Genomic DNA, 27,521 nt, shown 5'->3' with positions numbered 1-27,521 from the left:
ATGGCCTGGCGTCGCGAGAGCCAGCGCGGTCACGCTGCGTTTAAGAGCGATAATAAAGCCTTCCGAGAGGAGCCACTTCAAACTCCAGCGCTCAGCAGAGAACCCCCCACCACCACCACCATCTTGACCCCGTCCACCTCCTTCCGACGTAATCAGTTTAATTCAAATGTCAGACGGGCGGGGGCTTTTTCCGATGCTTTGCCGGACCGAATCGGGGGCATCGGTCCGCCTGTAAAAGGTAATCAAGGCAGCGCTGTAATTATATCCTTCAGAGGACCTTTTTTTTTTTTGCAGAAGAGCTCGCAGGCACTTATTGGAAATTTGCATTTGTAATGACTCTCTTTCCCCACTGCGCTTGCTCAGTTGTGATTCGCAATAAACAAAACAAGTGTGCCATGCCAGAGCGCCTGCAGCAGGAAATCAATAGGGAATTGTTTCTTTTTAATCATCTGATACTTGGATCGGGGGTGGGGAAGGCAAACGAAGGCACTCGCTGTTTTGACGCTTTGTTCGTCAGCAAAGTTGTTGGAATAAATATATATCGACCCGTGGCGTTCTTTCAAGCCGGCATCCAATCATCGATGACAAAATTCAATATCGAGGTTTGCGCATTCAAGTTTCTTTCCTTGAATTTCAGCTTTAAGTTGAGGTATGTTGAACCTCTGACCAAAATCGCAGGATAACGAGCATTTGTAATAGTAAAATTCGCAAGCTAGCAATACTACTCTAGCGTTAGCATGATAAGCCGACATTGCTGCATTGTACTTTGGCAGCATGACATTTTGGTAGTAGAGTGTTACTAAAACACAAAATTAAGCAGTTTCAAGTTTATTTTGGAGAGGGCGGCCATTTTGTTTTGCTGAAAATGACATCACAGTGCTAACGAGCGCTTTGACTCACCTATTTTCTGGTTGTGCTCTCATGATGTTTGTAAGCAAATATAAAAAAAAATTCAACATTTTTACAACTTCATTTTTTATGACCGTCCTTTCAAAGTGAAAAGCAACAATGAAATAAACTGTTAAATCAGCTGCTTAAGGGCCACAGATCCATTTGAAAGCTCCCGAGAGTCAATTTAGTCTGGTTGCCTCTGGCGAGGTCATCGGGTGGCGCTGTTATTTCCTTACACGTTGAGAATTCTTCAGGTTACCCATAATAACACACGTCGCTCCCTTCACCCATATGAATCACACCTTGTACGAATCCCATCCTGTGGCATATTTAAAGTGTTACTTCAGCTATAATGAAATATTCAAATGGGTGAAGAGTGTGAGCGGGCGGGGAGGGTAATGATGACATAGGAGCCCAGCGGGACTAAATTGGATTCTTGGGAAATGATGGGGAGTCTGGCGTGACGAATGAGGTCGGAAAGTGGGTCAGAAGCGCAGGTCGCTCGGCTGCGCAAGTGGGCCGGGACACCAAGACCAAGGCTTTTGTGCGCCGTAACAAATGACCCGGACGCTGCGGACCCGATGACTTTTACTCTATGCTTTTAACACTCAATTAAATCTCCAGTCGGCTATGTGATTACCTTTCCCCATTGAAATGAATGGAAATGACTCAACATATCAACTAAATCTATATACAGATATCAAAAATACATCAGATATCATTTCTAAAGTAAAAGACATCATACCTCAAATAATGAAACCATATTAATATACAAAAACAAGTCCCCCTTCAAGCCCATTAACACCATGATGCTGTATCCTGACTTCTTGAGCATGCCGGCCCACCGAAAAAAACAGCCTTGGAAGACCTTGAGGAGTGGCGGCAACGGAGGGGGAATGCGTGGGAATATTATCCGGCGGGGGTCAGAAGTCGAGCGGCTCAGCATGTGAATATTCATCACTTTCACCCTTAAACTGTGCCATGATTAATTGAGCCTGCGGTGTGATTCAAATATGAATGAGCTGCTTTCAAAGCCTAAACTCTCAGGGACTCCTCAGACCGTCCCACGCGCTCATTTTTCATGCCTGGCGCGTCTCCTCGCTTGCTGCTTTATCTTGGTATACTTTTATGCAGGTACTAAGTGTGTGTGTGTATTTGTACAAGTGTGTGCATTATGAACACACCACATATGCCAACCGGATATAAAACACTTGTGTGTTCGTTAAATTATAATAAATTATATTTTGGCGGACGGACAGATGACAGATAATAAATAACAGATACAAAAAGAGAGAAAAACTTTCTGTGGAGAAGTTCACCCTCAATGAATATCAGCCTAAAATCATGCAACAGTTCAGATAAAAACGTTTCACCGTTTTTTTTTCTATTTTCCCGCGGCCCTAATACTCCTCGGAGAAGTCGATTGGCATCCCCCAACAGATTGTTATTTGAATTTTATCCGTGTACTGTTTGTAGCAGCCCGTCTAAGAGATTTCCCCTTGATACACACACGCACACACAAACAGTGTCCGCTCCAATTCCTGCCGACAACACACTGTGGCGTGTGTGTGTGTGTGTGTGTGTGTGTTGGTTTGATGGAGGGTCCACTCCAGGAGGGAAGCCGAGGGAAATGCATCACTCTAAATAAGAGTGCTTAGAGTTGGCAGCGAGGCTGGCAGGGCCCTCGTGAGGACTGTGGGCGGACAAATGCATCGCACAACCATACACACAGACACGCACGCACACAGCGCAACCTTTAGCCGGGATAAAGAGGATAATAACTCCGAGGCCCGGCGCTGGATGCGGGCCCAGCAGGTGGTCTTCATCCTCAGAGCGGGTTGTGGGTGTTTTCCGCCATCATGGAGGAGTCCGTGAAGAAGTGAAGAATCCGTCCCATTCACAATAGTGAGTTTGCCATTTTGTAGTTTTGTGTGGTGAGGCGATACCTGACGTAATTATGTGACAGCATTGAAGTCGTTAATTGATTCATTAATGAGCGAATTGCGTAATCTTCTGTATAAAAATCTCCATGTTGTGATGAGGGAGTAGGGCATGAAAGAATAATTCCGAACACAGCTGCAGTGCCTGTGCAGTGGAGCGAAGAAGACGCTCGTCTTACTCCATAACAAAGTCATCACAAACGCTCCGATGAATGAAATGAAAATAGAGCCCGAGGAGTATACAAATCTTTAAAAACAAAATGATCTGTTACAGACCCCACAAACAAAATCAGGCCTTGTTACGTCATCTATTTTTGGTTTATTTTCATCTCATTATATACAATACAAAACAGGGGTGTGTAGACTTTTTATACCAACCGTACAAGGCAAGCTGCCTATTCTTGCTGCTTTTGTAGTTGTGTTAATATTTTTTTTTAGTTTCCATAAGGTGTTTCAACCTTCATAAATACTCCCAAACAATCTGTCCATCCATTTTGTCCTCCCCTTATCCTGTCTGTCCATCCATTGTCAACCACTTATCTGGCAAAACGTCCAAAGTTGCTTTTTGTAGTGCCTATCACGCTCTCGAACATCCATCCGTCTGTTTTCGAGCCATCCATGGATTTTTTGACCTCTTTCTGCCACCCCCAAGCATCCATCCTTGCATTTATCCTGCTCACAATCATCTGTCCATCCAGGATGTTTAGGGATCTACTTCCACTCTTACTTCTGGACATCAATCGTGCAGAGATGTGTCAGAAAAAGAAAAATGTCAGGAGGTTAGCACCGCCATTAAGAGTTAGGTGCATGTGGCAGGGGAGGTCCCCCCTCTCCCTCCGAGTCCTGCGTGGAGGGAAACGATGACCTTTTTTTTCCCCAGGAGTTCCGGTACTTCATCACTGTCTGACCAGGAAACGTTTTCGCGCCAAGCCAAGGGCCAAAGATAAAGTGGACGGCTCTATCCCGGGATCGGCCCTACCTGCTGACTAGGGCGACCTATCCCATTAAGTGCTGGGTCAGCAGATAGCAGGGCATTTACCTTTGTTGCCACGCAGTCCTCGTTTGCCAGTCAGCACCTTTTCTCCCGTTACACAACTTCTCTTTGTATCCACCTGACTGACTTTATCACTCTCGTTGCAAGTTGCAACAAAAATCAACCTGGGCCGATACATTTTGAATGACAACTCCTTAAGATTAAGAATGGAAGATCCATTTGGAGAAGATCACCAACCTTCCTTGAGTGCCACGACCATGAAGCTTTGTTTTCTTGCTTCTTGGTTGCGTCTTGAATTTTTTTCCCTGTAAGCAGTTGAGTAGAGACCGAGGATGGAGAATGCTCTTCCGTAAGGGTTTCTGAGAAACTGCATTTCAAAAAATATCCCTTCCCCAATGAATCGCAATAGTACTGTTGATTGAATGGTATCACGTACGCATTATCCGCTTTTGAATCCTATTAATTCTAAATTGATGTCGCTCTCTCGCTCTCTCTCTCACAAACACACATGCACACACACACCGAGAAAGTTCAACTATATTGATTTTGAATGACACAGCAGAAACGATTAAACACACACCGGCACTTTTGAACTATTGATTTTTAATAATAGGCCCACACTGCACAACAAAATAACAAAAAAAAATTTTTCTCTTCGGTGGTATTATTATAGTTTTTGTTTGTTTACGCCGCACACACTCTCTAACACACGCACACTGGCTCTGACAAATGAGCAGGAAGGTCATTAAGAAAATGTCATGGGCGTCATTACCAGACAGATAATCACAGCGGCCTGCTTCCAAAGTCAAAACTGAGCTGTTTTTTTTTTTTTCTTTCTGCATCATTAGACTAGGACACAACGCTACACGGGTGACACGAGCATTAGCGCCTGATGCATCTCGCCACCGCAAAAAAACAGCATTTGAAACGTTCGCCCAAGCACGAGACAATTTGTCGTTAAGTCGCTAATGATTACAAATGAGCTAGCTGTTGCGTTGCTAACGATAAACCATTCAAACACTCGTCTAGACGTCCAAATGAACTTTTCAACTAAGCTGCCGGTTACCAATCAAGTCTGTGTCCTTGAAAATATCAACAAAAAGTTTCCATGCACCAAAAGTACTGGACATGACGGAAACATCAAGACCAATAATTAACTCGGTAAACAGAACATCAAAGGCAATTTGGGCTTAAACTTAAAATGCATGTTATGAAAACATCAAAGATATTTTTCAGTTTTAAATCTAAATGAATGCGCTGTGTGATCAAAGAAAATGTAGTTTCGCATTTGTTCGCCGTGTATTAATGTCCTAGCTCACCGGTGTCAAACTCAAGGCCCGGGGGCCAGATAGGGCCCGCCACATCATTTTATGTGGCCCGCGAAGACAAATTGTGCATCAAATTCATGTGTCATGACTAGAATTACAAATTGTCTTCACTTTTAACATCTTTTTTTTTAAATATTTGACCAGTTTTTTCTCGTCTGATTTGAAAACAAGTTATTTGTCAGTTTGTTTTGTAGCTTTTACTGTATATAATATGAGGTGCTCATACATTTATTCATTTATTTAGTCATAATGGCCCTCCGAAAAAAGCCATGACTACAATGCGGCCTGCGAAAAAAACGAGTTTGTCCTAGCTGTCTAGTTGATGTGAGAGTGGCAACAGGCGGGACATAACCGGCCCCCGATGCCTAACTCGGGCCCTCGTCCACCAACCTGTGCTCCTGACCTACTTTCCCGGCCTCATCAGTCACGCCGGAATCGTACCCCCGTGAATCCCATTTATCGCTCCTGGCTTTTTTTTTTCTTTTTTTTTATTACTAACCATCCGCTCCGACATTTGAATATTTCATCATGGCGGCGTAACGCTTTCAACACGGACTGTGATTTAACCGCAGCGGCGGTACACGCGACTGACAGCGTGATTACTGCTGTCAAAAAGTGATACATGGCCCGTGTCGTAACATGGAGCGATGAGACGGGAGCAGGACGGCCCTCGCATCTCGTAAATTTGCCGCACAAGTAGGGAGGGAAGCCGCCGTTAATTTTCCTTTCTTTTCTAAATTGATTAGCGCATCAGGAGGGCCAGGCTAATTGCCAAGATTGGTAGTCAGACGAGTAACAGTTCCAGACTAGTCTAGCCAAACCTTCTTATTTCTATTCGGTGCTCAAATGATACAAATGTTTGAGGATTATTGAGCAAGAATCCAGGTTTGAAGATCTGGTACAGAAGGCTACAGCTGAATATGATTCACAGGGGCAATGCTAAACAATCTGGTTTCTATTTGGCGCTCAAGCAGCTGTTATTTCAAATGGATTAATAATTGTAACTTTAGCACATGCCAGACCTTCTTGTTTACACTTTGAAGGATTTGAACCCCATTTTAAAGAACCCCAAAAATGCTGATAGTTAGGCTCCCTATTGTCGAGAGGAGGTGTTAGCATGATGGTATGCTAACCCTCAGCTAGCAATTAGGGGTTAAAGGTCTCTGGCAGCAGATGTGTTGTTGTTGTGCAGCTGCAACCCGCCTGCCAGCATCAATCGATACCGGCGGATACGAGCCAGGAGCCCCCCCCTACCCACCCCCCACAACCCCGGGGGAGTCAATCACATGGTCACATGATCAATACTCAGCGTGTTCCTTTATTAGCTCTGCAGCAGCAGCAGTCACGTGTTCCTCCTGCGCTATGTGACTCTTTTTTTCTTTTTTAATGGATAAGCTTCTTGCTTAGACATTCGATAACCATTGAATGCTTGAAAATGTTTTTTTTTTTTTGCTGCTCTAGCCTACAAGAAAAACTAGGAGGGTAATTTACTCCTACTGTCGCACTTCTTTAATAGACTCCTATTGGAGTGCCAACCAAGCAGTTTGGCATTTCAACACCAAAGAGCAGCAGGTTGCACCCGATGAATGATGTGGACATGTCGTTGCTGTTACCTATCAACCAAATGTGAACAGGTTATCTTCTCAGAAGCGGATCAATCGAGTGCAGCGTAGACCCCGGTAAGCGTTTAAACAGCCATCGATGCGTCTGAGCCTGCAATTGCCGTCACGTAACAATGTTTCAGCGCTCTGTGATTGCTGAGAAAATGATTGCAAAATGATTGTTAAACCTAGAAGAGTGCTGACAGGGAAAAGGTGCACGACATAGACTGGCAGGGGGGAAAAATCGATAGGTTTTATTTTTTTTTCGATTGCTCAGGCGGCAAATAGAAAAGAGAAAAAAGAGTGGCAGACAGGAAGAAAAATTAAACTATATTGTTCTTTTTTTTTTCTTACTGCCCAGGCACCTCACTAGAAATCATGATGAATGGTGGAAGGAAAAAAAAAAGATTAATTAAAATGTTTTCACTGCTTAAGTTCCAATAAGGAAACACAACAGAGATCAATAGCAAAAAAAATTTAACTTTTAAGAAAAAAAATTAAAAACCTCATAACATAAAGGTAACCTCGGTCCTGTTGGGTTTTCTCTACCACCTAAGGAAGCAAGGTGAAACCAAAAAGAGGTCACACGGGGACCACCAGGACCACCACTTTCACGCATGTAATAAATCTTCTTTTTCAACCAGTCGACTTGTACTTTGCGACAGGAAACACTCGCAGATGGTGCGCGACGTTCACACAACAGCCTAACAAATGGAAAGAGTAAACGAAGTCGACAGTCGCTCCCCGAGTGGAACATCCGGCAGGTTCCGCCATTGCGGAGAAAATAAATAGGCACTTCTTCTCAGGACAAAAAAAAACAAAAACATTATGAGTAAAATAGGTGCCTTTGACATTCCAGCACCACAATAGAGAAAAAAAAATGCAGAATGGGCACAAAGCGTGACGCCACCATCGGGATTGAATTGACAAATAAGCCAATGTTTGCCTTGATCTGCACGCTTCAGATAAAAATGGCGGACGAAGGAAAAGCCAGACGAGCGTAGCAAAGCCTACATTCCCGCCGTTGGAACCTGAACAGGTGTTTTGCGAGGGAAAACAGATTAGGAGTTTATGCGTGGTTATGTTTAATCAGTTAATGAGTCCATCCGGTTGGACTAAAGTCTGTGAATCTTAATTGGTCGACTTATCCACAAACTGTCCGTCGACGGCGCTTCTACGAATAAGTGCTAAAAAAGCTATCGCTGTTTGACACCGAGGCCGAAACAAACCAGCTTATTCCTGTTTTGCTTTCTTCTATTTTACAGCACAAAAGAGCAGCAAACACAAGAAAATGACGCATCAGTCACTGAAGAGGATAACTTTCTTTTTTTTCTCTCGACAGGAGGCCTGATGTCAACGTTGCGGCTGTTTTCTTCAACACAGTACACACAAATGTCAACAAAAGCATTTTTTTTTTAACCCACTTGATTTTTCAAGTGAGCAAAAGTATTGGAACATGCGACTGTTTTTAGCTGCTCAGGTGTTGCCTTTAAAAAAAAAAAAAAAGTGCTTCAACATTAAAAGCAGTGTTTTGTTTTGTTGACCTGTGAAAAATGCATTTTCTGTTACAGAGCAAACATGAAGGTCAGAGAGATGTCGACTGGGGAAAAAAACAAAAAGCATCTTGAAGCTGAGTCAAGAGGGAAAAATCGATCAAAGCTATTGCAAACATTGGGTGAAGGCAATAACGCAATTTGGATTGTCTGGGAAAAGTAAGAAACTACTTCACTACCCTTCACTGACTGATGTGCATAGCATTTATGTTCTTTATACTGTATTCCATGTCAGGGCTTTGCACAAATATGTCAGCAAGGTCACTGCGCCGTCGGGTTGATTTCATCGCTGACCTATGCTTCTCATTTCCGGTGCACCATCCAAGGTCTTAAACAGGGGCACGCGTGGGAGGGCGCGTCGGCGTAGGTAAAGCATTGAGGTGAGGCCAAGAGAGTCTTCGAGCAGATCCGAGTTATGAAAAATGACCGCTTTACTGCGTATACCCTGAGGATAGAATTAAAATTTGAAAAAAAATGTCAGAGGCTTACACTTTGATATAACAAGAGCCTGTTTGGAAAAGGTCACGCTTGTCATATCTGAAACTCTGGCATCCATTTTAGCTCCTTAGTAGCATCGGGTTCTTATTTTCAAAATAGGTATTGTTACAGGGGACATACTAGACTGTTTTTTAACCCAATTTAAAACGGTTTCCTGGTGTCTTCATACTATGCCTGTGGCAATATACCCTAAGGGTCAAGAATAATGCACATCATGTTTCTTGCCATGGCTTGTTTAAGAGGTAGAACAAAAGTATCTCAACATTTTCTGACTGTATTTCTATTCCCATTATTTTCTATCGGTGGATAAATATCCCCTTCTAATGGGAAAATTATTCTATCATGACTGGCACGTGTAATTTCTGGAATATTTTTATCCTCACGTCTGAATGCACTCTGGTTTATGCCTCGTTGAAACAATTAGAATATGCCACGAATCAATTTGCACTGTGCAGCTGAGCGCCATTTCCCACTTGTACCTCGCCTTCCTCTTCTGTTTCAGATATGGAAGCAAGGTGCATGGCTAATTAAAGCGATAATTACTTTTCGGCTCTGTGAATGACTGTTGCTTTAAACGGGGGTCTTGAGGGTACGTAACATAATGTGGCCAAAGGTCCAGTGTGGCTTTATACCAGAATTCTACTCAATATGACGGACTATTCTGCCATCTAGTGGCGAATGAGTCTTACTGTAAGACACAATGCAAGTGACTAAAGCTAAAAACTTAACTTTCAATTTGTTCATTTGATTTTTAATCAGCCTATCTTCAGCGTTTGTAAGGCTTACAAATGTAGTTTTGCAAACGGAGACAATTTATCAGACTTTTTATTTTGTTTTGTAACCTTTTCATTTATAAAAAAAAATTATTTGAATATTTAGTAAAAGGTCTTGCATTTGATCAAAGAGGCCTTCAACACATCTTAATGCAGCTTCTGCAAATCTGCAAGCACCCCGCTAATACTGATAATAATGAATTGTATAACTGTCAAACGATAGATGCAGCGCTAGCTGCATTGCCCCAACTTGACCCTCTTTGCAAGTTAGACAGATTATTTTAAAAAAATACAAACCGAAAATGAATTCCAGTTTGCAAAAAAAAATTAATTAACAATGGTGATGAAAGAAAAAATGTAGAATGTTATTTAGTATGCATCCCAACTGAATGATTAGCATCAAATTGAATGCTAATGTCCCGAGAAATGCAAAATTATTCTCTTTGAATTAATTCTTTCCTAAATTTCCAGTATACATTATAGCCGATGGATCACTTCGCATTTATGAATAACCAACACAGTACAGTAGTTTCCTGCACTGCAGATGTTAAATTGAACGTCAATCAAACAAAAGAGGGCGGTCCGTTGTCACCATCCAAGCATTTCATTTGCTAATGTTCTTACTGGTAACGCCTTTTAATGTCTTTCTATCTTTTGATTGGTCCAAATCGGCGCAGCAACACCATACGTCATTGATACGAAACGCTTTGATTGGCGACTCGCTTGCCCCACATTAAGCGAAACGGCTAGGCAGCTAACGCAAACAAGCCCGGGTGAGCTAAAGGGGGAGATTGATGCGTGTGCTTTGTTGTGCGCTCATCTTTCTGCTCGTCGCCAACCTGTTTGCCGTCAGAAAGCCCAGTCTTTACAACTGCTACATTTTTTTTCTCCAAGGTAGTCACAAACCATTTTCAAAACTGACGCTGCCTTGGTGAAGGTAGGGCAGATTTCTTTTCTCTCCCCGCGACGCAAACGCCGCACCGGCTGATCCAAAATGGCGTCGCGGTAGCTGACAAGTGAAAATTTGCTATCTAGCAGCGCTAGCCGGTAGCGTGTTAGCATCCGAGATGGCTGCTAGCTAAAACGGCGTCATTGCGTCTCTGATACAACTCTATTTCGGTGTAATTTATCGATAAACTGTCAGAGTAAGGTCGAGTGTGGTGTCTGAAATAGGACTCCGGCCAAGCCGGCCGATTTACCCCGCTCCGTTGCATTGGAACGTCAATGCACCCCAACCAAATGTTGTCGCTTTAGACATCTTGCATAATCTAATTTTGACAACGATTAGAACGTCATTGGATACGCGTTTGTCGGTCATTTCGTTGTTTTAAAGGCTTTTTTAGCAAACTACGACGTCTCGTAAACCGGCTGAGTTAGCAGTTAGCATTAGCCGGCTAGGGACGGGAGGCGTGCTTTGTTCTAACAAAGACTCTCACGAATGATTTATTCTACGTTTTGTCAATCGTGTCCAACCTTTCGCCGAGAAATTTAATGTATAAACACGGCATCATGCGCGCATTTGCCTCATGAATGCTTTCATATTGTGCGTATTCGTCAATGACGAGGCCAGTCTCCAAACTGGAAGCTTCAAAATACTTCAATTTGAAATAAAACGCATTTATTCTCTTTTGGATTATTGATCGTGATCACTGTGTGATTGCTCATCTCTTGACTCGGTGGTTCTTTTTCTTCTCCAGCACCGTTTCCCCCCCCCTCTCCCTTCCTGTTATCCTTATTCTTTTCACTATTCTTCATTGTCAAGCCGCCAAAGTGGAGAGTGTGATTGCAGAAGGGGGTGCTTCTCGTTTCAGGTAATCATAATCCTCATGTGTCGTACTATATTTCTATTTTTCCTCTCCTACTCCTCCGTATCACTTCCGGCTGCATAGAACAAAGCAGGATGTGGGGAAAGGCTCAAAATGGCTGTGCAGCGTAGGCGCAAAGTGAGGAGGAGGTGGGGGGTTCTGTTCTGTTGATACGAGCCTTGTGATGATTTGAGTCTTCTGGGTGGTGGATGGCAGCGCAAGCCCACCGCATTGTGCATTCCATCGACTGTGTGAGATGCAGTGTTTGATAAAATGCACACCACAACCAAAGATGGACTTTTGTAGGCTCCAAGCATAAACAGTGGGTCTCTATAACTCACATTAAGGTGCTTGCCGCATTTAACAAGAATACTGTTATGTTTGCTTTACTGAGTTACAGCGCGCTACCATTTTTGGTATGATAATTAGTTCAAGTAAATAGAAAAAAATAGATCAAGAGTAAAGATAAATGTCTTCATTTAATCTTCAACTTTTTTTTCTGACCAGAGTAAAAAAAATTGGGGCTGCTGCTAATGGTAGTTCAGCTATGTGAGTGAGTTTGAAAAACAATAAGACCATCTTAAACTTCATTTTGTAATGGAGTTGGTGCTGTCTGTTTTATTTAGCTCTAGGGGGGGGGGGGGAAAAGGCTCTTTGTTTTGACAAATGATTTGATTTCGGGTTTATGGCTCGGATGGGAATATAGCCTCCCAAAATAAAAATTGAATCAAAATGTTGGTGTCCTATTAGTTTATTACGGTCCTGATTAATACGTACATCACTGTGAACCTGTCGTGGCTTAACTCAAATGCTTTTAATGCTGAAATATAATTTCAATAGTTATCCATGATTTTGAAATGTATTGATAATTAATGGTTTATTCCTGCAATCATCGGCTGCATGCAATTATTTACTCGTGTACAGTTGCTACTCATTATGGTAACAAATAAAGGCATATTGTGTTGTAAATCTTAGTTTGTCTTTTGCTTGTTCTCGCTGATGCAGTGCTTCTTCGGGGGGAGGAGGTGGTAGGGGTGCACCTCAGCACTATCCCAAGACTGCCGGCAACAGGTGTGTTACCGCGTCAACCCGCACTTGTCCTGAAATGTCACCAGTCATCGCAGACGCTTTGATACCACATCCGCGACCCGAAACTGTCATTCAATTTTCTTTGGGCTCCCGCAGCGAGTTCCTGGGGAAAACCCCAGGGCAAAGCGTTCAGAAATGGGTTCCTTCACGAAGCACTAGACGAGATGCCAACTCCAGCAACGAAAAAGAACGGCACGATGCCATCTTCAGGAAAGTGAGAGGGTAAGCAAATGCTCCCATTCATATGTGCCACTCTTGTAAACGTGATTGACATGAAGTTGAAGAGTACTAAAACTGAAATGGGAAGGTGACTTGTTTTCTTGCTTGTCACACTGACGCCTTTGTTTTCCAGCATACTCAACAAACTCACGCCTGATAAGTTTGACAAGCTATGCCTTGAGCTCCTGAACGTGGGCGTAGACTCCAAACTCGTCCTCAAAGGTATCATCTTGCTGGTACGTACGGGCACACGCGACGCTCGAGCCGGACGGCGTCCGCTTTCACCGGCCGGCTCTTGACCGATTGTTCCGTGTCCTGCAGATTGTGGACAAAGCCCTAGAAGAGCCCAAGTATAGCTCGCTCTATGCTCAGCTATGTCTGCGTTTGGCAGAGGACGCACCAAACTTTGATGGCCCTTCGACCGAGAGCCAAACCTCCCAAAAGCAGAGCACAGTGCGTGGCATTCCTGCAAAATCTGGGAAGGGGAAATTTGTGATTATTGTTACACACCAATTAATACCGTTTTGTGTGCTTTTTTTTTTTTTACAGACCTTCCGGAGACTGCTAATTTCCAAGCTTCAAGATGAATTTGAAAACCGCGCCAGAAATGTTGAAAGTAAGTCGACTTGGTGAATTGACTGTGTGTTATTTCAGTTTCACTCGCCCCCACTGACCGTCTCGTCTCATCCCTCAGTCTATGACAAACATGACAACCCTCTTACTTCTGAGGAGGAGGAGCAGAGAGCCATTGCCAAGATCAAGATGCTCGGCAACATTAAATTCATCGGGGAACTTGGCAAACTCGACCTCATCCATGAATCTATCCTTCATAAGTGCATCAAAACGGTACGTCTCCCCGAGTCTTTGGAAAGATGCCACATGGAAACCCTCGCGTGACCCTTCTTTCCCCTAAAGCTTCTGGAAAAGAAGAAGAGAGTCCAGCTTAAGGATATGGGCGAGGATCTGGAGTGTCTCTGTCAGATAATGAGGACTGTCGGCCCGAGACTCGACCATGAAAAAGCAAAGGTGAAGCAAAGCCATTCAAGGGGGCGCCATATTGTGTTTTCATAATTACGAGTTACCAGGTGTCTTGAGAAAAAGCATGTGACATTCTTCAGTCGCATTGCAACAAGTATAAAGAGTTACAGCACAATTAACCATAACATGGAATAATTGATTCTAAAAGTATTTGTTTGTGACAGGCCTAGTATATACAATTGTACATAATCGTTGAGTTTTTTGTGGCATTTATTAATAGTAACCCATTTCTGTAAGCTGAATGCTTTTTCTCTTTCCACAGTCTTTAATGGCTCAGTACTTTGGCCGTATGCGATCCTTAATGAACAACAAGGATCTGCCAGCGAGGATCCGCTTCCTGCTGCAAGATACAGTGGAGCTGCGAGAGAACAACTGGGTCCCCCGCAAAGCTTTCCTCGACAACGGACCAAAGACGATCAACCAGATCCGACAGGACGCAGTAAAGGTCAGTAGGTCTTGGACGAATGCTCCACTTTTACGAGCAGAAGGTTTGTGTGTTATGTTGTGAGTGTTCCTTTTTTTTTAATGGACATCTTTATGCCTTTTAGGATTTGGGCATTTTCATCCCAGCAGCTATGTCGCAGGGCATGAGGATGGACTTCTTCCTGGAAAGCCCCTTCATGCCCAACAGAATGAAATTGGACAGGGAGACGCTCGGCGGATTGGCAGACATGTTTGGACAAATGCCAGGTAGGAAACATTCGGGACACTCGCTTGTATCGCGTTCTCATTTGCTAAATTTACTTTTTTATACAAGGCGCCTGTTTTATGACTTGCTCATTGACGTCCGGCCTTTTCTCAGGTAGCGGAATTGGAACAGGACCAGGGGTCATTCAGGACAGGTACTCTCCTACCATGGGACGCCATCGCGCCAACCCGCTCTTCAACGGCCACGGCGGCCACATCGCTCCGCAGCCGCAATCGCAGTTCGACATCGGGCCCAAGTCCTCCTTCGTGAAGTCCAACCAGGTGAGCGAGCGCTTTACCTTTTCTGGCCTGTCCAAAATGTCTGACTGTCCTCTCTATCTGTGCAGGTTCAGAACCAGCATTTCCTCAGCCAGAGCCAGAACCACGCGGCCCAGCAGCAGGTCCAGTCCAAGGACTTGCCCCCACGCTTCAGCAAGAAAGGACAGCTCAACGCGGATGAGGTAACTTCTCTCTGCCACACCTGCTGGTGTGCGCTCCTCCTCCCCCCCCCTTGTGCTCACTGATGACAAAAAGACGCGTTATTCTGAGGAAACAAACTGCCACCAGTCCTCTCCTCCTCTATCTTTCTCTCCTTCTTCTTCTGCTCCTCTTCCTCACACTGGTTGGTGGTCCTCTGACTGTGATTATGAGATCTGAGGGCATGAGCTCTGTTGGTGCTCAGGTAGTGGTTTTGTTTGTTCAAATGTGAGACAAATGGCTTTTTTTTTTGTGTGTGTTGTCTGCGCGTGGCCTCCCGCAGATCAGCCTGCGGCCGGCTCAGTCATTCCTCCTCAACAAGAGCCAGGTTCCCAAACTCACGCCGCAGATCCCCTCCATGATGCCTCCCAGCACCCAGCCCCCTCGCACGCAAACCCCACCCCTGGGACAGGTGAGAAGGTGTCACATTGAGTGTGTCCAAAAATGGGAGAAGATAAATTTGCTCTATGACCAAACTTGTAACTCAACTCTTTTTTTTTAGTTATTGAGTGTTTTCCTCTGCTTTCACCTCAGTCCCCTCAGCTGGGCTTGAAAACCAACCCGCCGCCCATTCAAGAGAAGCCTCCCAAGACCATCAAGAAACCACCTCCTGCCAGGGAGGAGCTGCTGAAGATGACGGTAGGTCCACCAATATCATTGTGACGACTTGAAACTAAAACTGGCCAGCTTCATTGTGTTCTTCACACCATCGTTTCACTCTTCTTTTGGAAGTGCTACCAAAGGGATGTTAGGGTGCCTCGAGGAACCTTAAATGTATTCATTACAGTTAGGTAATTTCATTACAGTTAGGTCGTTTCTTGGTGAAATCTAGAAATAATTTCACAGCACAACACTCAGCAGAAAAAAATATGTACACACATTTGTATTCCATGAATATTAAGAGGCTCATTAAGCACCTGTCTAATGGATATGCTGACATGAAACTTTCACAACTTGAATGAATTTATGTACGATTTCCAAAGGAGGCGACCATGAGCGAATACTTAACCAGCAAGAACCTGAGCGAGGCGGTCAATAGCGTGCGTGAAATGAAGGCCCCCAAGCACTTCCTTTCGGAGATGCTGAGCAAGATCATCGTGTTCTCGCTTGACCGACCTGACGAGGACAAGGAGCACGCCAGCAGCCTCATCCACGCGCTGCGCCTCGAGGGAATCATCACTGCTGAGAACTTCATGCAGGTGCGCGTGCTGTCAAAAATCTTGTCTCCAACAAGGAACATGATGGCTGCATGATTACGCCTTGTCATTTTACAGGCTTTTCTCAACGTCCTGGACCAGTGCCCGAAGATCGAAGCAGACGTGCCCCTGGTCAAGTCCTACCTGGCCCAGTTCGCCGCTCGGGCAGTCATCGCCGAGCTACTGAGCGTGGCCGAGCTGGCGCACCCGCTTGAGAACGGCACCCACTTCCCGCTCTTCCTGCTCTGCCTGCAGCAGACGGCCAAGCTGAAGGACCGCGAATGGCTCACCGACATCTTTCAGCAGAGCAAAGTTAACATGCAGAAGATGCTGCCCGGTAGGTTCTCGATGACCATCCGTTCCCGGTCCGCATCACTCCTAACCCCTCTTGGTCCGCCGTGCAGAAATCGACCAGAATAAGGATCGCATGCTGGAGATCCTGGAGGGCAAGGGCCTGAGCTTCCTGTTCCCGCTGATGAAGCTGGAGAAGGAGCTGCTGAAACAGATCACGGCAGACCCGTCTCCACAGTCCATCTACAAGTGGATCAAGGACAACATCTCCCTCAAGCTCCACACTGACAAAGGCTTCGTCAACATCCTCATGACCAGGTGAGGGGGAAAAGCTACAAAATCTCGACCCCCAAATATGAAGAGCATCAATTATTTCACACTGACTAGCACCTCGCAAGCTCTTTTGTCAACTTTTTGTTTTATTTTACGGCCTCAGCTTCCTGCAGTACATCGCCCAGGAGCTGTGCATGCCCGAGGGCGACGAGCAGCTGTCGGCCCCCTCCAAGGAGCAGATGGAACAGGAGAAAGCACTGCTGTTGGCCTTCAAACCTGTCATGCAAAAGTTCCTGCACGACCACACCCAGCTACAGGTCAGCGCCCTCTATGCCCTGCAGGTGCACTGCAACGCCAACGGCTTCCCCAAAGGTACGCCTCATTAGGTACACAAAGTGGATAGAATGAACGTGGCCCATATGCAAATTGAATTGCGTTGTGTTTTTCAAGGCATGTTGCTGCGCTACTTTGTCCACTTCTATGACATGGAGATAATTGAAGAAGAAGCCTTCCTTGCATGGAAAGAAGACATCACCCAAGAATTCCCTGGGAAAGGAAAAGCTTTGTTCCAGGTATGTCCAAAAATATGTCAATGATTAAAAGAATCATGCGTGCCAAATTTATTAATTTATTTCTTATGAGTAACTTTGACACACCATAACGTAGGTTAATTGTGCTTTTCCTTCAGGTCAATCAGTGGCTCACGTGGTTGGAGACGGCCGAGGAAGAGGAGTCCGAGGACGACGGCGATTGAAGAGGCGCCAGCCGCACATTATTACACTTTGCCTTTTCCTACGCGCTCACCTCCAGCATTGATCGATCGATTAACCACTAACGAGCGACACTGCCGCGTCTAAACCCTCTTCCTCCTCCCATTCTGTGGCCACTTGTGGAGTGACTCGACTTTTTTTTTTTTGGTAACACTTACCTCTTTTTGACTAACTCGCCCCCGAGCAAACGTCAAGGTTGTAAAATCATTTGGTTTAGTCAGCCATGGCTTTTTTTTTTTGCATCAAAGTTCCTTCTCAACCAATCAGCAGTGACTTTCTACCTCTTAAGGGGCTGGCCTTTTGTGCTCATTTTGATGAAATCTAAACCACCAAACCCTCTCTGCAGTGTTAAATACGGTATTTCCTCAAATAATAACCCCATTTAGTCACTTGAGAAACAAATGCCTCACATGATATATAATAATTTTGGGGGGAAGTTAAACTAGTGTTACACGAACAATGTGACAATTGATTGATTTTTAGTTACCATTTAAAACAACAAATAAACTTTTGTTCTGATGGGTAACTTCAGCTACCTTGCGACGTTTAGCATTCCGGTTGCTCCACAATGTTGTACATCATTTTCCCTTTAAAGCCCATTCCGCCCGCCTGAGGTAAATTGTTACATACTGCTCACAGTCCAAAAAAATGAAGGCCTCACATCCATCTGCAGTCAATTAGCCCGTTCCTGATCTACGAACTACGGCAATAATCTCTTAATTTAAATGCAACAACTGACAACATCATGAATTCAGCTATTTTTTTAAACCTTTCAGTGAATGGCTGCAAGTGCCCTCATTCTCCCCCTACTCGTCTCTTCTTAAACACTGCTGAGTCATTGTAAGTGAACATCATTGTACTCATAAATCATGATTGTGCACCTGCTTTAATGTCAATAAAGTCAGTAAATGAATACCGGTGACATCACTTGTCTGAATGATCATCCCTGCAGGACTTAATCCTGATCCGTGGGAATCCAGAAGTATTCCACCAGCTTTCTGTTCCCTCGCTGGCTCATCGCCGACTCGGGGCGCGCTCCTTCAAAAGGGGGCAGTTCGTCAAAGTGGGCCAGCCCGCCGTCCCTCGCCGAGTGCGGCGCGCTCACACGGAACATAGTCCTGGAAAGCGGGACAAAATTCCAGGTTGAGGAATCGTGGCAGGAAGGTGGATTAACCACTAGAGGGAGCCAAATAGGGGTAGGTCAACTCAATTCATTTGAAGTTCTGGAGTGATAAGTTTAATTGGTGTAAAAATGAACTTTTGACTTCCCTTATAAACATGTAAACTTATTTCCTTTTCTATTTCAATAGTTTGATATTTGTTGATAAATTCAATAAACGAGAGAAGCGAGACGCAGGACCTGGATGAGGTCTCAGATTCATCGGGGTTGGCCTTCGACATAGTAGAGATGTAAACTGGGTCGCCTTCCTGTCTCAGAAAGAAAAATACATGTGTAACCATTAAACTAACCTACCTACATTATTTCCAAGAATTCATGAGAATTCATCTCACCGTGAAGTTTTGTGGCGTACCGTCTTGATTTTTGAGAATTTTCACCCGTTGGTTGCTCTCGGTCATGCACAGGAAGTAGTTTTTGATGTTAACCTGACACTTGGTAAAAATGAAAAGGAAAATACAAAACAAGAACTTTCTTGATTTTGGCAAAAGTAAAGAAATTCTAATTTAACCCATTTTTTCTTCGCTCTACTTCAATATCCAAAACTTAATTATTAAAAAAAAAAAAAAAACTCAATTTCAAGCTACAACGTCCTCACACTTTTATCCCGTCGCATGGCCTTCATGTGCTCCTGCTCTCTCAGCACGGCATCCAGCGTACCGTGCTTCTCCTTCCACTCACGACACTCGTCCGCCCAGTTCCGCCGCTCCCGCTCGGCCAAACGCCGCTCGGCCTCAGCCTCCTCGCGGCCTCGCTCGGCTCGCTCGCTCCCTTCCCGCGCCGCCGCGGCTCGACGTTGCCATTCCGCCTCGCTGGGAACGAGATATTTTGATTTACTACTGTGTGTCGCAGCCAGAAACCAACAGAGCTACATATATTAAACTGAAGACGAGTCTTCTATGGTCTTCTTTACCCAGTCTTGGTTCTGGTCTGACTTCAATTGATAACAAAAGAAATGTGTGGGTTTTGGAAGCAGGTGAAGTTTTCAAAGCTACACACATAGTAAAAGACAACGAAGCCAGATGTTAGCTTTGTGTGGCTAAGAAGCTAACATCTTCCTTCAAACATGAGGCGGTTTCAATTAAGCCGTATCATTTTACTAGCCTCTCTTTGAGTTGGTGGTTTTCATCAGTAGTATGTCGCAGCTTGTCTCTTAGGGTCTCCCGGTCCTCCTGCAGGTCCTCGTTCTCCCGCTGGAAGGCCCGCTTGTCGGCGACAGCTCGCTCCAGTTTCAGCTGCACCTCAAATAGATTCTTCTCCGTCTGAACCACAACGAGCTGAAGGTCGGATCGCTGAAGACAAATGGTGTGAGTTTTGTTTTCTTTTAGAACAAGAATATTAGCTGAGTCAAACCAAACCTAAAGATGGTTGTTTTGTGTGTGCATGCATATTTACCTCCTTCTTCAGCTCTTCCACTCGTCCTGACAGTCGTGTTCCTTGTTCCTTAGCTTCCTCCCTGTCTCGCTGGCCGGCGATAACGCGGGCCTCGGCGAGGGCCCTGCCCCTGTCAGCCACCCCTCGAAGCGCCTCTGCCTCGTCGGCGGCCTGCGAGCATAACGCCGCCGTCTGCTGGCTCTGGCACAAGCGCTGCTTCAGCTAGAAAACACACATCTGCGGCTAAAATTGGATGCTAGCCACGACCTCCTCACTAGATGCAGGTCACGTACGTCTTTGACTTGTGCCTGCAACTCTCGGTTGACGCTCCTGAGGTTCTTCACGATGAGCTCGTTTTCCGAATGCATGGTCATCCTCTCCATGCGAATTTCATCCGACAGGAACTTGTTCTCCTTCCTCAGGTCTTCGCACTCCTGATTCCACGCCAAACACCACAAAAACAGAGGAAGAACAATATTTTTCATTTTCACATTGTTTTTGTTTGGCCCAGTCCGATTATCACACAATCGATTATCACGGTATCACAATACCGCAGTTGTGGTGACAAAAAAAAAAAGATGGCGACTGTATCTCCTCCTTACCTTCCTCTTGCGAACTAGCTCTCCCTGCAGGTGGTTGATGTGCAGAAAGGATGTGTTGGAGGTCACACCGGCACTAACGGGCCTCACCACCCTCAGTGGCCTTCGGGTCGGCCTGGAAAGAAGTCTGACCCCCTCCTGCGAATCTGTGGTCCCGAAGCGCACGCCACTCATGGTGAGGGACTTACCAAGGCCGTCGTCGGACGAGCCGGACGAGCGCAGGTCCGTGTGGGATTTGGCTCGGAGCGGCATTTTCTTCCCTGGAGTGAGGGCTTGGCTTTTTATGATGGCTGGGTCATCACCTGAGATTCATTCAATATTCATCATCAGGTAACAAGAGAATACTTGGGACACCAGAGAACTTGAACTGTCCTCGTTGTAAAAGCTTCATTAACCCCAAAGGCATTGCTTTGAATTCACACTTAAACTTTATTACAATCATTTTTTTTTTTTTAGGACAATGCAATGACCGATTAATCGGTCAATTAATTTTAAACAATGTCTAGTGAATCACTTCTTTTTGGTCCAAACAATAAAAATATGAATTACATTTGACTTTAACGATACTTTTTCATCTAGTATTTAATGTCACAACAGAGAGAAAAATCAACAAAAAAAATCAAATGTCTTGCGTAACATCAACCGATTAATCGTTCAAGCCTCAGTAATATTGTTGACATTATCACCAGAACGATGTTTTTAAAAAGCTTCTGTGAGAAAAGTATTTTGGTAGTCCTCCCAGATGAACTTAAGTGTTAAAGTGAAAGGAGCCCGGGAACATTCCGGCGGTAATTCCAGTTTTCCCAACAGACCTCTGGCGCTGACCAGGCACAAAAATACCAGGAAAGAAAAATAAATTCCTGATTTGCAAACAGCGACTTTATTATCATACTTTGATGATGTGCTTGAGCCGGAAACGAGTTTAAAGACAAATTTGTGACAGTGTGAAACACAGCAAGACGGTTACCCATGGAGGTCTTGTCGGTTATCTGGTTAAAGGGGCCACGCTGCAGATTTGACCTTCACTTCCCTTTTCCTCTCGTTATCTGTCGGGTTCGCTACGTTGGTTTTTTCTCCCGCCCCGTTGCCTTTTGTGTTCTGGCGCGATAGAACATGGTGGTAGTGGTGACCGGTTCCAACATGTTGACTTGCTTATTGACGCTGACGCTCACCTCGGCGCTCCTCAAAGGTATCCAGATAAATGCGTTGTGCTTGGTGATGATTGTGTCATGGCTGCATGAATATAAAGAGATGCTTTTTGAAACTTTATTGGGAACGCAGTCTACTCTTCCAGTTGTTTGATACTTGATGCTGCATGTATACTTGACTGAACAGGGTAATATTTTCTTCATTGTTATGTTTTGTTGAATGATAAATGTTGAGTTGAGTCCCAAATGTGTCCTGTCAATCACTCGAAGGGCTCAGGTGATGACCGAACAATAAGAATCAGAATTGGGATCGATACCGGATTTTGTGGAGTGTCATATTGTCTATCTGTTGTGTTTGGAGTCTCCAAAGGTCAGAGCGCCGCTGGAGTTTTCCTGCTTATTGAAGGCGGAGGTTACACCTTCAACTTTACCGCTGCACTCGCCGCTTGTCACTCGCGTCACGCCACCATGGCGACCGTTGCAAACATGGAGGAGGCACTGCGACATGGACTGCAGACCTGCAAGTATGTGGATTGGCGATTCAGTTGTATTTGTTTTTAGAATTGCTTGATGTATCTTTATTTGATCAATATGACCTTTTAAGATGAATAAATGACCCCCACAATTTTTTTTTTTAACATACAAATGTCAAAATGTTTTTAAACTTACACGTAATTAAAAAAACAACTTTTTAATATTTGTTTCATTGAATTGCTTGACGAGTCCGATCAAACGCTCTGGTGGGCCGTAGTAGCTCACGGCCCTTATGTTGCCCACCTTTGGGATAAATCTAACAAAATTGTGACAAACTACACTACCGTTCAAAAGTTTGGGGTCACAAAATTGTTTGGGTGACCCCAAACTTTTGAACGGTAGTGTATATATTTATTTAGATAATTATTTATAGATTATATATATAATCTTCTGTGTAGAAAATCTTATAATATATATGTATACTTATATTCATAGATTATATATAATCTTATACAAATATAAGATATAATTTATAATATTTAATTCATAATATTTTATTATAATAATATTTACACTACCGTTCAAGGGTTTGGGGTCACCCAAACAATTTTGTGACCCCAAACGTTTGAACGGTAGTGTACATCAAATCATACAATATGACACGTTTCCAGGTTTGGCTGGGTGACGGAACAGGTGGCTGTCATCCCGCGACTTACAGCGAGCGATAGGTGCGGAAAGGGCAAAACGGGATTGATCAGGTGGAACGCCGGGACGGATCAGGCTTTCGCCGTCTTCTGCATCAATGCAACAGGTGGCGGCTCATCTAGACATGCCACAAACTAGCTAACATAATGCACAGCACGTTTTGTCCCCCACAGCCACCACACCAACGTCCAACTCTTCCACAACATCGGCACCTTCACCAACTACAGCCGTCAAAACGTCCCCAACGTCCCACCAAGTCCCTATCTCCACCACCACCTCTCCATCTCTTACCCACCATCCCTCCTCCTCCTCCTTGGCCTCTTCAGCCCATGCTCTTCCGTCTCATGTCATCACTTCATGGCCCACTTCCTCTTCCTCCCGCTCATCCTTCACCTCGACTCCGACTCATGCTTCCAATCAGCAAACCCAGAGACCCGTCAAGGCCCCCTTGAGAGGTACGGTCCAGAAACAGGAAGTGAATTCAGTCGTCATTTATTGACGAGTAGTTTTTTTTTTTTAAATGTAATCTTTGTGTAATATTTTGCTTTGTAGTGTTTTTGCAAGTTAGTTTTTTTCCTTTCAAAAAATCAAAGATAAAATCTGTCATCTGTGTCTTTTCAGTTGTTTGGATGGTGTTCATTGTCCTCGGCATAGTATTCCTAATGGTGACAGTGGCCGGGGTGTCGTGTTACTACTACAAACTGTGAGTTTAATTCAGATTAGCATTAGTAGCTATTCAAGGTTTGTTGACATATTGTCACTTTGTACGTCAGCTATATTCAATTTATAAATATGCAGGTGTTACAGAAATATTGTAAATGTCACAGGTTTTCAATTCACATTTTAAGAAGATTTTTAAAATTGATACAAATGATTCAACACAAATATTTAGGAAAATGCTCAAATTTGACAAAACTACTTTTTCCCCCCCGCCGTGAAAGGAAAAGTGGGTCCTGTAGGTCGCAGGTCCTGCAGGGGGATGATGTGGAGGCAGAGATGTGGAAGCCCACAGACAGCCGCACCAACCTTCACAGAGCACTCAATGACTATGTGGAGGAGGAGGATGAAGACGAGGAGCAAAGCAATACAAAGTTTTCCAGTGATATCATGTTATGTGTGAACCCACAAATGAGAAACATCACAGTGTCATAAATATATTAGGAATCAGTCTTAATTCAGTCAGTCTTAATAAAAAACAATCATTTTATTTGAAAAAAAAGATAAGCTCATGATTTTCTAATGAATAAATATATACAAAAACAGTATAATTGAATTTATATATATATATATATATAATTTATTGCTTGAGATTGCTTAAATTGCTTAAATTGAATTTGAGGGGGCGGAGACCCTGTGAACGTGTATCACGTGTCCGGAAATACATGTCACACAAAATAATAAATGCAACCATTATTTTCCCTCTAACACTGGAGCATAATAAAATACGATTGCTTAAGTTTTTTCTTCTAAATTAAAAAATACACATTTGCGTAGGTCTTCGTTCGCCTGTGACGCGACAACAAAAAATGACGTAACACCGAACAGCACTACGAATCGTCGAAGAAGATGAGGACGTCACGTGCCCGGAAATACGACTCGCGCTGGCTTTCAATCAAAATACAAAGACTCACTCCCCTCCCGATATTCTAATGTATTACAATATAATTCCATATTTGTATTAATTTTCTGGGCACGGGTGGCAATATGCGACGTCTTGGCTCAGTCCAGCAGAAAGTATCTTGTGTTTTTATGACGGAAGTCAAAGATGAACCGTCCAGAAAACGTGACTGCCAAGTGAGTGTGCATGACGATGTGTTAGCCGATGTTGACGTTTGATTGAGCGCTGCAAAATAATATCACACGGAGGTAAAAAAAGAAAAGAAAATGTCGGCTTGTTGAGTCAGTGATTGTCATATATTTTTTAGCCATTCAACATGGTCGCCACTACTATGTTAAACCCCGCTGTAGTGGAAGCAGACATAAACAGCGCACTGGCCACAGAGAAACTGGACGGCACCTGTTGCTATGTTACACACTACAAAGGTAACAAATCCTGATGAAAACCCGAATCAATTTCGGTCCAGTTGTGGTGAAAGATCTCTTTTTTTTCCTCCCACTTCGCCCTTTCAGGGAAACTGCACCTCTGGGCTCGACTGGACAGGAAAGCCAATAAACAAGCAGAGAAGAGATTCAAGAAATACCAATACTCTCACAGGAGCACCAAAGGTAATTATACTGAATGCCATAAGCCAACGCTAATGCTGGAATCTCTTGGAAACATTACTTTTTGTCAATCCCCGTTATTGACAGGTTGTTGTTGATCCATGACCGCTTTTCTGCAGTCCAGTCATGCATGATTGCTGATTTGGACAGAAGTTGTACTAAGATTTTGTGGTAGCTCGTAGATTGCACGTCTGTTTAGAAATTTGATTGTGGGTTTTCTTCCAGGTTTTACGTGGAATCTAGAAGAGGACTTTAAAACGGTGCCGGACACGTGGATCCCGGCTCACCGGGTCAAACATCACAACGGTCAGCCTGTCCCCGATGAACATGGACACATTCCAGGTCTGCTGATGTTATGGAACAGCTACAAAAAAGGCATTAAAAGCTGAGATTTACACAAAACATCAACACGTTGTCCAGGTTGGGTTCCGGTAGAAGATGGCATCAAGCAGTACTGTTGGCACTCGTCCGTGGTGGATTATGGCGTGGGGACTGTGCTGCTGCTCCGTCCTGTTGCCACCAACGACTACGACACGTTGGAAATAGCCGCTGTGCCGCTAACAGACCTCCAAGAACAAACTCTGGAGCTTATCGGGACCAACATCAATGGAAACCCTTATGGTAGTCGTTTTGTACCATTAATTACATGTTTTATATCATTTTGGATGGATTTATGACCACCTTTTTTCATGACAACCATTTTAATTCATGACCATGTTGTGACAGGCCTGGGAAGCAAGAAGCAACCCATCCACTTGCTGGTATCCCACGGGAGCGTCCGCGTCCAAAACCCGCCACCGGTGGACTTCCAGCAGCTCTACTCGTGGTTCCGCAGCAGCGACGAGGGCCTAGTGGAGGGTATTGTGTGGCATTGCGGCGACGGCTCGCTCTTTAAGGTGAGGCGGCGCAACGAGCAGCTACGACGCAAGCTGTGATTGCTCGTCGACATATTCCGAGGATATTATTTGTCTCGGCAGGTTCACCGCCACCACCTGGGCCTGGAGTGGCCAGCAGAGGACACTTACTTGGGCAACAAGTCGGTGGTGGTCCACGTAGGTGGGACAACGGTCGCAGCCGGCGACGGTAGCAAGAGTCTGTTTGTGTCAATGTCCCACCTCAATGGACGCTGTTTCAGCCGCCTACGTGACATCCACTTTGACTTGTGAATCCAAAGTCCACAACATATTCAAACGCAGACAAGCATTCACGCTCTTCATTTAGCTTTCAACAAGCCTAGCATTACAAACAAATCAAATACAGTATGTATTTTTGTCCAACCTGGCTGCCAGGAATAAATACGTATACGGTAGATTGAGCCCAACAAATAAGACAGGTTGCTTGCTTCATTGTAAACACACACAACTTTGTCGGATTGGTTTATTTTGGAACGCTAACACAATAAAGATGCTATATCCACAGAATGTAGGAACAGAGGAAGACCGGACTGAAGTTGCTGGAACGTAACCACGGACATACACAACATTGTGGAGTGACTACCGTAATTTTCGGACTATAAGTCGCACCGGAGTATAAGTCGCACCAGCCATAAAATGCCCAAAAAAGTGAAAAAAAACCATATATATGTATATAAGTCGCTCCTGAGTATAAGTCGCCCCCCCACCCAAACTATGAAAAAAAACCGCGACTTATAGTCCGAAAATTACGGTACTTTCAGTCTGCTGCAGCAAAACCTACAAGTATTCTGCTTTGTGCATGACTACAATGTTTGCGACTAGGGCTTCACGATATATCGGAAAAGAAATATAGATTTCGCAACATTGGCCCATGCAATATGAATCTTGTATTATATTCATTTTTTCCCCAATTCATGGTTGATGTTCACGAACAGTATTGCTCTTAGAGTAAACATCAGCTTCTCAATGTGATTCACTTCCTCTTCACTGTACTCCACTCTGGATATCATCTCTCAACACGCAGCTCTTGCTGGAATAGATTTTCATTTTACCTTGCCCTCAAATGAAGATAAACTCCCTCAATCTGCCGATAAATTCTAACTGCATTTGCCAGATTCGGAGCTGTTGTAAATCACCGTTGTTTCTTTTTTGAGGTCAACTTGGAGCGGCTCCCTTGAGCCTGCCTAGGAAAAGATGTTTGATGATTATTTGACAGGCATAGCTCACTAATTTGACACACAGGTGATGTTAAAGTGTACCACATTGGTTTGACAAGTTGGAAAATTGTCGGAATTTATAAATGTTGGACAGAACCAAATGCTTGAAAACCTGTGACAAATTGATAACCCCAAAACGTCTATATGTACATTTTGTGTATATATATATATATGTTGTAATATTTGAAAAGGATGAATGGTTACAAAGATTGCTAGCAATATCTATTTTTAAAGTGAAGATGATTCGCAATTTAGTATTGAAACAAT

The 27,521-nt window shown here is 44.1% G+C and overlaps 3 protein-coding genes and 1 non-coding gene across 6 annotated transcripts; all 4 read left to right on the top strand.

The window, feature by feature from the left end:
* On the top strand, positions 1 to 18,336 carry eif4g2b (eukaryotic translation initiation factor 4, gamma 2b). The gene is made up of 22 exons (XM_037253293.1): positions 1 to 231; positions 10,657 to 10,697; positions 11,276 to 11,389; positions 12,389 to 12,454; positions 12,569 to 12,694; positions 12,825 to 12,927; positions 13,013 to 13,144; positions 13,241 to 13,307; positions 13,386 to 13,537; positions 13,607 to 13,717; positions 13,992 to 14,174; positions 14,278 to 14,419; positions 14,532 to 14,698; positions 14,764 to 14,877; positions 15,177 to 15,305; positions 15,428 to 15,532; positions 15,877 to 16,092; positions 16,168 to 16,426; positions 16,494 to 16,698; positions 16,817 to 17,025; positions 17,104 to 17,225; positions 17,342 to 18,336. Exons 1-22 carry the CDS (start codon positions 1 to 3, stop codon positions 17,405 to 17,407), a joined length of 3,060 nt encoding a protein of 1,019 aa, XP_037109188.1. The 3' UTR covers positions 17,408 to 18,336.
* LOC119125059 lies at positions 14,930 to 15,079 on the top strand. The gene has a single exon (XR_005098432.1). It is a non-coding gene; the product is annotated as a small nucleolar RNA SNORD97 (small nucleolar RNA).
* lyve1b (lymphatic vessel endothelial hyaluronic receptor 1b) lies at positions 18,121 to 24,151 on the top strand. 3 transcript variants are annotated; one of them, XM_037254498.1, is made up of 10 exons: positions 18,121 to 18,263; positions 18,376 to 18,619; positions 19,779 to 19,907; positions 20,049 to 20,903; positions 21,684 to 21,846; positions 21,999 to 22,245; positions 22,867 to 23,006; positions 23,074 to 23,355; positions 23,522 to 23,603; positions 23,842 to 24,151. In XM_037254498.1, the coding sequence occupies exons 5-10, from the start codon at positions 21,687 to 21,689 to the stop codon at positions 24,050 to 24,052; spliced, it is 1,122 nt and encodes a 373-aa protein (XP_037110393.1). In that variant the 5' UTR covers positions 18,121 to 18,263; positions 18,376 to 18,619; positions 19,779 to 19,907; positions 20,049 to 20,903; positions 21,684 to 21,686; the 3' UTR covers positions 24,053 to 24,151. The 3 variants fall into 3 exon arrangements, with proteins under 3 accessions (XP_037110393.1, XP_037110394.1, XP_037110395.1); XM_037254499.1 differs by having other exon boundaries at positions 21,684 to 21,762; positions 22,083 to 22,245; positions 23,842 to 24,149; XM_037254500.1 differs by lacking the exon at positions 21,684 to 21,846 and having other exon boundaries at positions 22,083 to 22,245; positions 23,842 to 24,148.
* A 325-nt stretch (positions 24,152 to 24,476) lies between these two features.
* On the top strand, positions 24,477 to 26,451 carry c6h12orf29 (chromosome 6 C12orf29 homolog). The gene is made up of 7 exons (XM_037255099.1): positions 24,477 to 24,694; positions 24,826 to 24,943; positions 25,031 to 25,126; positions 25,349 to 25,465; positions 25,544 to 25,744; positions 25,850 to 26,019; positions 26,101 to 26,451. The coding sequence occupies exons 1-7, from the start codon at positions 24,605 to 24,607 to the stop codon at positions 26,287 to 26,289; spliced, it is 981 nt and encodes a 326-aa protein (XP_037110994.1). The 5' UTR covers positions 24,477 to 24,604; the 3' UTR covers positions 26,290 to 26,451.
* Positions 26,452 to 27,521: the final 1,070 nt, after the last annotated feature.

This window comes from Syngnathus acus, chromosome 6 (genome assembly GCF_901709675.1).
Source record: "Syngnathus acus chromosome 6, fSynAcu1.2, whole genome shotgun sequence".
Lineage (NCBI taxonomy): Eukaryota > Metazoa > Chordata > Actinopteri > Syngnathiformes > Syngnathidae > Syngnathus > Syngnathus acus.
The sequence above is the reverse complement of the archived record's forward strand: the minus strand, read 5'-3'. Positions and strand labels throughout refer to the sequence as shown.

Excerpts from the sequence above, each read along its gene's own strand:
- eif4g2b (XM_037253293.1), top strand. The coding sequence starts at position 1 with ATGGCCTGGCGTCGCGAGAGCCAGCGCGGTCACGCTGCGTTTAAGAGC. Across the intron at positions 14,420-14,531 it reads CATGTTTGGACAAATGCCAG|GTAGCGGAATTGGAACAGGA; the intron begins GTAGGAAACATT and ends GCCTTTTCTCAG. Across the intron at positions 14,699-14,763 it reads CCTTCGTGAAGTCCAACCAG|GTTCAGAACCAGCATTTCCT; the intron begins GTGAGCGAGCGC and ends CTATCTGTGCAG.
- lyve1b (XM_037254498.1), top strand. The coding sequence starts at position 21,687 with ATGGTGGTAGTGGTGACCGGTTCCAACATGTTGACTTGCTTATTGACG. Across the intron at positions 23,356-23,521 it reads CGTCAAGGCCCCCTTGAGAG|TTGTTTGGATGGTGTTCATT; the intron begins GTACGGTCCAGA and ends GTGTCTTTTCAG. Across the intron at positions 23,604-23,841 it reads TCGTGTTACTACTACAAACT|GAAAAGTGGGTCCTGTAGGT; the intron begins GTGAGTTTAATT and ends CCGCCGTGAAAG.
- c6h12orf29 (XM_037255099.1), top strand. The coding sequence starts at position 24,605 with ATGCGACGTCTTGGCTCAGTCCAGCAGAAAGTATCTTGTGTTTTTATG. Across the intron at positions 25,466-25,543 it reads TGAACATGGACACATTCCAG|GTTGGGTTCCGGTAGAAGAT; the intron begins GTCTGCTGATGT and ends CACGTTGTCCAG. Across the intron at positions 26,020-26,100 it reads GCGACGGCTCGCTCTTTAAG|GTTCACCGCCACCACCTGGG; the intron begins GTGAGGCGGCGC and ends TTGTCTCGGCAG.